Genomic DNA, 11,546 nt, shown 5'->3' with positions numbered 1-11,546 from the left:
GCATTCAAGGCCAGGCTCAATGTGGCTCTGGGCAGCCTGGTCTGCTGGTTGGTGACCCTGCACATGCAGGGGGTTGAAACTAAATGAACACTGGGGTCCTTTCCAACCCAGGCCATTCTATGATTCCAGGAGCTCCATCTTTGAAGTTTTAAGTAAGACACCACCACTCAGCTTGGCTTTGTTTCCCAGCTGCGAAAAGCAAGCTGTAAGGCTCTAGGCTCTCAGTTCATAAGATCCAGCACAGGGATAGGGCACACTTGGCATCTGAATGCCTTTGTTTCTTTCACCATTTCCTGCCTCCACATGAAATCATATATGTTTGTAGATGCTCTCATCAGTGTAGGCCACTCCTCCAAGAAAACAAGGCACATTTCTATAATAAGTGCCAGTTAAATTTAACATCTTCTGAAGAATCTTCAAGAGATCCCACCTACCTAACTGAAATCAGCTCAGAAAACAGTGTTGTACACATCCAGACTTTGTAAAAGCAAGGGAGAACAATCAGCTTCAGATTTATTCCATGGGGACCTTCCCAAGTAGAGCATTAATGTGATTTCCCTTTCAATAGAAGTAGCTTCAAAAGTGCTAAAACAATGTAGATGGAAATGCAATAAACCAAGACTTCTCTGCTACTCTTATGAAATCAGATTTGCCTGCTAAAGAAAGCATCAAAGAGCTTCTCCAAGAGACCTGTGTTTTGGTTACATGCTGTGGTTAGAATCATGACTATCACCAAAATAATCACATCATGCTACATCAAACTACACACTTCACCACCCACTAAAGAAACAAACCTTTTTCTTTCAGGTTAAAGAAAAAGGGCCTCTCAAAATGGGAGAAACCTACACCCCAAACCCTGGAATACAAACAAGCTGTCATGTACTAAAAGCACACTTTATGTTTTGCAAAGAATACCGCAGTATTAAGAGGTCCTTCAGCAAAAGTTTCTCCCTCCTCTGGTGCCTTATTCTCTCCATTCTGCATCTCAGTCAGATACCGTTTCCCACATTGGAGCTGCAATAGCCCTGAAGGCCTACACAGAGGCAGAATACCCTCACTAACAAACCCTCTGGGCATTAGGGGCTATAGCTTGAGCTATCTCAATGGAATGGAATCTGGCTGTTTTGCTTGCTTGTTTTCAGAAAAGATTTTTTGTCTGCCATCTTCTCCCCCACGTCCACCTCCAGCATTAACTGGATAACAGAAGCAAGCTTACTGTTTGAGGGAAGAGGCCTGCCCATTAAATCCATACAGGAAACACTTAATGAAATAAGCCAGAGCATCAGAGAAACACAAAAGCAAAACAAACACTTCCCAGCCTGGTCAGCTTGAGCAACCTCAGCAACCAGTCCTCTATCCCCTCCCCTTGAAAACTCCTTTGCAAGTTATTCAAGACCTTCTGGAGGTTTCTGCAATACAGGCTATTGCTCATTAGGTCCACATCTGAAAGCAAAATGAATTGAACTTAAAGTTATCTTTACAGTTGAAGGGTCAGTGAATCATTAAATCACACACTTTGACAGCTATGAAGGAGAAATTAAAAGGAAAAAATACATTTGTAACCCTGGAACAGAACACAGAGGGTTCACTTACTTGCTGAGGTCAACACAACATTTTGCAAGCAGGTATTTACACTGTGGAGTAGTACAGCTGTGTCCCTTTAGGAGCCTGTATGCTTTATATGCCTTTCCTGAGCGGTAGTAACACGTTGCCAGCAAAAACAGTGCTTCTTCTGAGTGTACTAAGAGAAATAAAATGACAACTATTAGTTGGTCGTTTACCACTTTCATACAGGGAACTGGTGGGAGCAGAACAGATCCAGGAACCAGATACAAGAAAGGAAGTACTAACATTAGACAAATTCATTACCCACTGAAGTGTATTTATTTGTCAGCATATAACCAGCTTCCACGTGCTGCTTTCTTGCATAGTCATACTAATTCAACATCTATTGTTATAAGAGAACTTTGATCCTTCTGGCTATCCAATTTAAACAAGCATTAGCCAGCTGCTGTTGAAATAACAGCAAGCCAAGCAGAGCTGCAACTTCTAGTAGAGCAGAAGCACTTTAACCTACTGACCACACCAGGTTTGGGCTCTGAGTGTTACCAGCAAACACCCACCAGTAACACCCAGCAAAGGGTTGAGCTGTGCGTGAACAGCACAACCATGGCTGTCAGGGAGAGCTTCCCCCAAGGGAAACCAACTTCAGCTTAAGCAGCCTAACTAATGGTTTTAATCCTAATTACAGGATTGAACTTTCTCTACTTGCAGTGTCACTTCTACTGCTTTCCTACTCTGTCTTTTGACATGACTTAAACATATTTTTATGACCATTAAAATAGATCATTTACCTGTCCTCCAACATTAAATCTTGTCCTCTTCACTGCCTGTAATTATTTAATCATGACTTAGAAGTTACCATTCAGATGCTTTATTTGCCTCACAGTAGGCACAAACTCTCCTCTAAATCTTCTTCCTAAAGCTGAGTTGTTACAGGTTTCTAAATTCTGAAAGAACTAGTCAACCTTCAGAAGAAAATAATCTCCATCAGAGCAGAAAGCTGGAGTGATCGAGACACGATATCATTTTCTATTACAGAAACTAGAATTGTTTAGGATGAATCATGTCTGCTTCCACACTTCTTCCACTGCAGAGCTGTATTACGTACTGCCCTGAGAATGCTCTATTCAAAGAGCTGGAGCTGGCATCCAGGTTTAAAAGGCTGAGGTCAGACTTGCTGATTGTACTTGCACTTGCAGTATAAAGGACAGAGCAGCTAATCCCTCGAGTAACTTTGAAACCTCGCTGTATAATTGTCAGCTGAAACTGAAAACACCAGAGAACACACATTTGTGAGACAGCAGCAAGCACTGCCATGCTGAGATGTTAACCTGAGCAGTAAGTTATGGCTGTGGGAAGTATCTGTGTATCCTCACTACTCATTCCCTCTCTTTAAAAGAGATTGAGCCCTATCTTTGTTCACTACTAAGCCACGAAGAATTACATGTCAAAGAAAGGCCATCTATGAAGGCAATTCTCTATAATTCTCTTACCAAAGGTTCAAAAAAAATCTTAAATCAACACTGAAGAAACATCACATTCATATTCACAAAGCACATCAATACATACCTTCTGCATATAACCTTTCTGCGAGGAACACTGCATCGCGGTAAGCATAGTGGTTAAGTGCTTGCCATATAGCAGCCTACAAGACAAGAAAACAAAGAGTCTGTATTTAGAGAGAGATTTAAGGATGCAGAACTCATTAGCTTTTACTGTCAGGAGGTACAGCTCAGCTTTGTTTTAATGGAGTCATAAAATATGCAGCCTTTAGTTACATCAACTATTAGTGGCAAGGAGATTAAAAAGGAGACAACCATCTCAGCACTGATAGCACAACCCAACCTAAGAACAAAGCTGCTTCTCACTAGTCACCATATACAACCATCTACAAGCCTCACCAGAACAACTCCACCTGCTACAGTTTTAGCCTTGTGTCTAAGGGAGCACGGATTACTGCAGACCACCAAATAGTACAACCAGAAAGAATAAAGCCAGCCTCCAACTTCCTAGCACAGCACCATTCTGCTCTTGGTCTAAGGAAGAGGAAAGGAGGAAAAAAAGAATCAAGGGAGCCCAACCCATTTTAATGCGTTGTGCATAAACCCATTTAAACCATCTCACCTCGAGGCATGACAAACTGAAAACCAAGAGGACTAGGAACCCTGTCAGGCTGTGAGGCTGTCAATACAAACCTGCTGTTGGTTAAGCATATGAAATGTTCAGTGCTCTTCTTGATGTTGGCTGGAGCAACCCACCGCTTTCTGCTGCCATTTGGTTTGGGTCCTTGCTCACTAGCCACCACTTTACTGCCACTGATGAGGGCTGAGGTATCACACAGACACATGAAGGTTATTTACCTTCTGCATTTTGCTTGTGTATGTAGACTTGGTCGAACACAGGTATCTGCTGGAGGGTACTAATATTCCTTTCTCACAAACACCAAAGTTTGGTGCACAAAGCTGACAGTATTCAGCCTTTAAGGATGACATTGCTGAACTGAAATGCAAATCAAATGCAGATACAGGCACACAAACTCTGTGCACCACTGGAATAGCAGCCATAATTACTTGCACTGCATTGCTATCAGCTGAGCTAGAAGCAAGAGCTGTCCAGCAAGAGGATGGAGAGGGCTGGGGTACATCAGCTTCGTTACATCACCCAGATGATTTTCCTCAGATCAGATGAAAACCCCTTCAGGGAAAGGGTGGGGAGGAAAAAAGAATCAATCCCTCATAACACCTGCTTGGTCCTTCTCCCCATCACTACCAGCTGTGGTCCGTGTGTATCAGGTAAGACAGGCTGGTTCCAGGACTGCAGCTCCAGTTCCAAAGCAGTTTCCCCACAGTCCAAACTGCCATTTTGCAGCAGTTTTGTTATTAGTGAACCAAACAAGAGCTAAACTTATGAATTCAAGGCTCTGTGGTCTAATACTTCTATATTTATATGCAACTACAAACATGAACAGAACCCAGACCCCAATACCACAGACATCCAAAACTAAGATTAAACTCTCAGAGAGAAAGAACTAATGAATGCTGTCTCCAGTAGGAGAAAAGTGCCAGTTTCACATTTTCCCCCCCAAACATCACAAACAGTTACACGGACCATATGCTGCTTCTTCCAACACAAACTTGACAAACTCAGGGTGTGAAAAAAATGTGTGAGTTCTGCTCCAGGGAAGCCTACACAGTCTTTATGAACAGCACACAGCAGAGTTCCCAATCACTATATAGATATCACATATAGATATCACAGATATGCACATCACCTCTGCAGAGGTATTTTCTCTTTGGTCTGTAGGTCTCAGCTGTACACTTAAAATCAACAGGTACTTTAAGCCCGTGTAAAAATTATTAATTCTCTGCAAATAATAATGCAAAGATGTTCTTTCTCTCCAGCTGTACTCCACGCTTCAGATAACTTCAGCCAGTGTCTGCATGAGCAATTGCTGCTTTTACCTTGAGAAGCTCCAGGGCCGTGCATTGCTGTGCCCCCCAGGTAGTGTTGTATGAGAAGAACTGAACAGAAGGAGGGTGTTAAAACCTTTCAGACTAACTCCAGGTTAGGGCAGCTCAAGGTCTCCCTCTTCCTCCTGCTCTCCAAATCAGCTCTTCCTTCAGTGAGCCACAAGTGGCATTCAGATCAACCTACCCAACAAGAGCTGCCCTGGAGTTAAAGGCACCGTCTCAGCACACATACAAAGCATGGGGGTAATGGTGGCAAAAATAATAGCAAAAATCAGTATCATCTGGTTCCCAAACAAGAGCAAGATGCCAGAAGATCCTGCCAAAGGCTGAGAGGGGACCCAAGTCATTCTTGGCTAAATCACAGCCGTGTTATACAAGGTATGCTACACACTGGCTCAGAGAACAAGCCTTGCTGAGCAGAGTCCCACTGAACGCAACAAGCCAGCTGGCAGAATCCATTTATGTAATAATAGTCATTTTGCAACTAAAAAGGTGCAAGTTGGAGCTGCACCTTCATTAGGCTGATTCTGACAGCTGGATCCTCACATGTGTTGCCTATGGGGGTAGTGAGGGGGGAGGAAGGTGGCAGAGATCAACCACACCAGTGCAGTGCTGATTTTCTACAGGTATAGCACAAGATAAAGCTCTAGCTTACACAAACTACCAACAAAGAGTATTGCTGCTGCATTCTTTAGGAAGCAAGTTTGGGACTGGAGCATCACTGTCGCTATAGAGTGGTTTAAAGCAAAAACACTTTGGGGGCATTTATCCAATAAAAACTACTTAATCCTGCAATTCTTTGGGCCAGGACAACCCAGTCTTACTCTCTTCTCTGCAGCAGTGATTACATTTTACATGCACTGCACCCACCAGGACCCAAAGCAGTCATCTCCTTGAGTGTATGATAAGCAGCTGATGCACTGTAGCTGTCATGTCCGCTCTCTGAGCAGCAAACAAATACAGACAGGAGAGAAGCTTCATGTGCTGCAGAGTTTTACCATGCTTCCAGAAGAGGTTAAGTGTCCAGGCTCTCATCATCCAGCCTCCTGAATACACACATCCATTTGTAAATGCAGAGCAAACAGGGAATCCCAAAACTACCACACCAGCTACAGCTCTATGGCAAAGCATCCTCAGAGTCAAAAGCAAGCAAATAAAAGCCAATTCACACATGTCTATTCTCAACCTAGAAGATCCTGGGCACCATCCAAGCATCACTTCATATCTAACCCCCAAATCTCAAAGGATAAGCCCACACTTCTGACAGTTACACAGCCTTGGGAATTACTTCTCAAGCTTAATAATGTAGTGACATGCTAAGCAATCACTTATAGCACATTTTAACATTTGTTCAAGGTGAGGAGAGGGGAAGAGAGTTTCCAGTGACAGACTCCACTATATTTGCTAGCTATAGAGGCTCTGGTAAGTAATCAGACACGTAGTGGTACTGGATGCTTCCAGCCATGGCAGCAGCCTTGGAGTTCAAGCATCATTCATGTGGGTCACGGCAGATGATCACCTTGAAAAGCTGAACTCCAAGGAAAGCCTTCACTTTATTTCCATGATGTTTTTCAGAGCTATTTGGAAGGCACCCAAATGTACACAAGATACAAGGCCTTACATCTGAGCTGAAGAGTTTTAAGCTGACCACGTCAAGAAGTACAACAGTGCTCTGTTGTCTACATAAAATGAGTCAAAGCACCAGAGGTTGTGACATTTAATGAGCCAGAAGAAATCTAACCGGTCATCTTGATGTCTTTTAGGACATAACTTATTAGATAATTAAAAGATTACACTTTTAAGGCAACATAGAAGCAGAGATTTCCAGCATTTATCTGTCAGACTTTGTGTATCTTGCCTACAAAGATGAGTTTGGAATATCAGCCTTGTAGGAGCTGGTGATGAAATGACAAACAGAACATCTCTGCAGTTACAAAGTGAAAAGTAATGTCTGCTTATTTCATGCATACTATAAAAAAAAAGCACAAATAAATAGAAAATCAGAGATAAATGCACAGAGTCCAGCTAGAAGAGGAACTCAAAAGCACAGTTTAACTTCATTCAAGCTGTGTACTGCAAAATGGAGTCTGATGATTGGAGACACGGTGTCAGGGCAAAAAGAAGAGTGAGCTGATACAGAAAGCTTCTGCAGCACAGAGCTCCCAGCTGTGCCCTGTAACAGCAGATCCAGGCAGGACCAAATGCCAGCCTTAATCTGGATGGCTGCACTGGCAACTTTTCTACCTTAAAAACCAACAGTCCAGCCAAGGCCACAACAAGTAACAAATCCTAAACTTATCAGCATTGCTGTAAGCAGGGAACAGCAGCAGAATTACTAACTAAAGAGTTATTTGGCATGTGAAGAGTCTAAATAGGGACATTCACTATAGCAAAACCCTACCAAAACTCACAAGCAGATAAAAGCTTGAGAACAGTATTAGACAGGTCTTTATCATGCATTTCTACCAGGGAACTTTTAGAACAGCAAATACTTTCTTCTAGCTTAGTCTAATTAGCAGAGTAGTGGAAACATTAAGTATTGTTTCCTGTCATTCCCTTTGAAATGCATTCTTGCTCCCTTTTCTAACACAACCCCATGTTTTCCTAGAAGACCCAGCTGCTAAAATAGCATCACAAATACAAAGGTTGCAGCAGTGCACGGGTAACACCACTGAAGACCCAACAGAAAACTCATTCCTACCAACACATCGTCCCACACTCAGAGGAACAGAACAGCAGCATCACAAACACAAGGCCCTGCTCTATGCGAGCACTGTGGCTGCCACCATCTCACACAAGGTCAGGCCAGCAGGGTGGTGGTCTTCCACAGGAGAAGTCCTTCCTTCCTCATCCTCTTTTCCTTAAAGAAAGAATCAAAGCCAGACTGTTCACCAAGCATTTCTGTAGCACCAAGATGCCTACAGCTCCAAACGTAACAAGGAGAATAAATACACTGAGAAGCTAAAAAGAGAACATGAATGGGATTAGCAGAAAATCACACAATTAGAGTGATGCACATAAGGGGAAAGGTAGGAAGAAACAGGCAGCTCTTATCCTGTAAATCATATCTTTGCAATGGGATGATTGAGAACGAGCAGGAAGCCCATCAAGGTAGGACATGAAGGTAGAAAAACACAATTATGTTGTTTTCTCTCCCAGAGCAGAGATACAAACTCTGAGACACATCCACAGGGAACAAGGCACGTCCTTCACACCGGCACAACACGTAGGGAACCGAGCACGTATCGAAACGAGACAACAGCAAAGAGGTGAGCGGGACGGTTCAACAGGTCTCCCCGGGGAGCTGCGGGGAGCAGAGCGGCCTTGTGCTGCCTGCACAGCGACGGGGAGACCGGGAGGGATCAGGGGGGTGAGGGGTTGGTCTGCGAGGCGCAGGGGGCTGCTGAGAGCCCACGGGAGGGGCCATAGAGCTGCCACAGGGCCCAGCTACCGAGGAACGGACACCGAGAGCAGCCCCCGAGCGGACAGGGCCCTTATCGGCCTACAGACATGGCCCTATAGAGCGGGCGGCGCCGCTCCGAGCTAGGCCGGGACCGGGCCTCGGGGCCTGAGCGCGGCGGCAGCCCGAGCCCGTCCGCCTGGGGGTCGGTACCTGGACGGGTTCCTGTAGCACCGTCATCCTGCTCCCCTCGGCCTCCTCCTGCTCCTCCTCCTCGCCAAACCCGGAGCGGGGCGGCCCCGGCCCCGCCTCACTGCGTGTCCCGGCGGCGGCGCGGTGCGGCCCGGCCCCCGCTCATTTAAACTCGCAGCGACCGTTACCGGGGCGGGCGGCGGGGAGGGAAGGAACGAGGTGGGCCAAGAGCCGAGTCCGCCCGAAGCAACCGGCGGAAATAGCCGAACCCACTGCCGGAAACACCCGAAGAGGTGGGCGGAAAGAGCCGAACGCTGACGGAAAACAGCCCTCTCGGCTGCCGAACGGAAGCGACTCAGCTGGCGGAAACACCCGAGTGCGGACGGAAAGAGCCGAGCGCTGAGGCGGGGCAGGCGGTGTTGCCCCTCAGGATCTGGGGGTTGGAGGCCGCTTGGGGGCCTGAAAACAGCTTTGTACCAACACGAAATAATAACAAACTGCTTTTTGTTTTTGTTTTTTAAGCAAAAAATGGGACTTCAGGGTTACTCAAGAAGCCTCAGCGTCCCTCGGTGGTGGGTGAGGGGCCTGGTTCCCCCCCACAGAGCACAGAGGGCGCTGGCCCACATCTCTGTGGTAAATCCATCCATTTATCTGCCATAAAACCATAAAAAGTCGTTTTTTAACGACCCACAGATCATTAACTGGAGCTCAGCGGGTTTTTTGGGGTTTTTTTTTTTTTTTTTGGGGGGGGGGTGTGGGGGTCAGGTTTTAAAGGTTGGAGCTTTGATTGTGGAGAGCTTTCCTTGCCTCTGTGGAAAACCTGGTGTCCCTGTGACAAAGGACCACAGTGCTCATCCATTTCCACCCCCCTGCTATGTGCAGGGTCACCAACCAGCAGCCCAGGCTGCCCAGAGCCACATCCAGCCTGGCCTTGAATGCCTGCAGGGATGGGGCATCCACAGCCTGTTCCTGTTCCAATGCCCCCATCCAGGTCAGAAATGAAGGGACTGAGCAGGACAGAGCCAGCACCGACCCCTGTGGAACACAACCGCTGAGCAGCCGCCATCTGGATTCACCACCAATGAATGGCAATGATGGACACCTGGCTCCCAACCGGGTTGCTTTCACAGCATCATAGAAAACCCCATGTTGGAAGGGACCCATAAGGATCCAACTGCTGAGCCGTTTTGCCCCAGGAGCAGCAGAACCTTCCCATAAGTGATGGTGGAATGTGCAGACGTGAGTGTGTGTGCATCAGAGCCCGCTCTGTTATCATCATCCTCACCCCAATCTCTGCCCCTCTGCGTGATGAAGCTCCTGGGGTGGAAGCTCCGTCTGCTCCCTGTTGCACACAGGCTTCTCCTGACACCCAGGCCATCTTTGGTATGAACCTCTGCCTTATCTCAGGCTGAGGAGATACAGCAACAGGCTCTCCCTAAAGTGGGAGGTTATTTTTCTTACTTCTTGGGCTTCCAGTGAAGTGTTTGAACTGTGAAAGGGCAACAGCCTGAACTCTTGTCCTGGGACATCTCCATCTGCTGTAGCCATGCAGTTCTATGGATGAGGTCAGTGGATGCTCTGTGTAAATGGGACTGAAGCCACCCCTCAGCACCCCGAGCTCAATGCAGGGAGCACAGAGGAGTACAGCAGTGCAGAATAGAGGTATGTGCTGCTCCTGTACACATCATTCCAACCTGCCTCTGTCTGAATCTACTTATTGCCTTGGAGAGACAGAGCAGATCCCCAGAGCACAGCATGGCTGACGTATGCTGGGGGCTGCTGCAGAAGCTGGAGTTATCAGCCCTTGCATTCTTCTCGAGTCCTCCCTGTCCTTTTCCACTGCTCTCTGCCTGCTTGCAAGAGCCTCTTTGCTTTTAATTTATAGCATCATTCCTGTCTGCACAGGAGCTGGAGGCTGGAACACACTGTGTGCAGCAGCAGAAGCACAGTCTGTGCCTTGCTGGGGTAGGACCATCACATCCAGTGGGGCCCCCAGCCCCTGCTGCACATTTCCTCTGTGGCTTTGGGCAGATCCTTTGCCTCTCTGCTCCGTTACCATCTGTAACAGCACGATCCTCTGCAGGATGCAATGCCACTGCAGGGCCACGAGCCCAAAGTGCAGCAAGTGGTGCCCTATAGTGCCCTTTCACCACAGTCCTCTGCCAGGTTCAATCACAGACTGCACTTTAAAGGCATTAAATGCCCAGATTGTCCCTAGTGGAAGCTGTAGAAATACCACAGACAGAAGCTAGGAATCTAATCATGCATCTATAAACAGCTTATGTTGCTTTTTATGAGCATTCATATCAAGCAGTGGGAATTGGAAGCAGCTGTTGCTCGGTTGTGGTGGTGGCTGAAGTCAGCCATACTAAAGGAGAATGCTTTAAACTGCCAGTCCATGGAGTGAGGGCACTGCAAGGAACAAAGCAAAGCGTTATCTGCTCCCAGGTGCTCTGCTGATGGCTGAGTTGTCTCATGAATTGTTCACCACTTCTAAGGATGTTAGCACCATTTTTGCAGGTAGGGAGGGAGCTTCCAGCTGGCATTGCACAGCCCTGGATGGCTCCTGGCTGCTGTGTGTGTGCATCAGAGTCAGCCAGGGAGCATGATCTGTCTGGGCTTTACAGGATGCTACTCATGCATCAGAGCGGCTGCACCAAAGCCATCCAGGGTGCATGGTCCTGGCTGGGATGTAGGATGATAACCATACAGCAGCAGGGCCAAGCATGTCCCTCTTTGCTCCATAGTGTTCAGCTTAGACCTGCAGGGAATGCTCACAGCACAGCACTGTAGGGTAGATGGGCTACAGACCCAAAGATGTGTCCCAAAGCCAGAAGGACTGTGGGTGCTGCTTATCCCTCATCTCCAAGCCTTTCTTCCCCCAGCTGCAAGACCCCCAACCCACAGCAAAGGCAGGGAGA

At 46.8% G+C, this 11,546-nt stretch overlaps 1 protein-coding gene across 6 annotated transcripts in view; it reads right to left on the bottom strand.

The window, feature by feature from the left end:
- CDC27 (cell division cycle 27) overlaps window positions 1-8,905 on the bottom strand; it is a 23,029-nt gene extending 14,124 nt beyond the window's left edge. For 2 of the 6 annotated variants that reach the window (XM_032449415.1, XM_032449416.1), the window contains exons 1-3: window positions 8,647-8,905; window positions 3,133-3,208; window positions 1,594-1,741 (exon numbers count right to left, since the gene is read on the bottom strand). In XM_032449415.1, the coding sequence (XP_032305306.1) occupies window positions 1,594-1,741; window positions 3,133-3,208; window positions 8,647-8,673 (251 nt within the window). In that variant the 5' untranslated portion in view covers window positions 8,674-8,905. The remainder of the gene's footprint in view (window positions 1-1,593; window positions 1,742-3,132; window positions 3,209-8,646) is intronic. The other 4 variants (XM_015885817.2, XM_015885818.2, XM_015885819.2 and 1 more) reach the window with 3 other exon arrangements.
- Between the last annotated feature and the right edge of the window lie 2,641 nt (window positions 8,906-11,546).

Source organism: Coturnix japonica, chromosome 27, assembly GCF_001577835.2.
Source record: "Coturnix japonica isolate 7356 chromosome 27, Coturnix japonica 2.1, whole genome shotgun sequence".
In the NCBI taxonomy this organism is placed as follows: Eukaryota; Metazoa; Chordata; class Aves; order Galliformes; family Phasianidae; genus Coturnix; species Coturnix japonica.
This window is presented reverse-complemented; position numbering and strand designations above follow the sequence as displayed.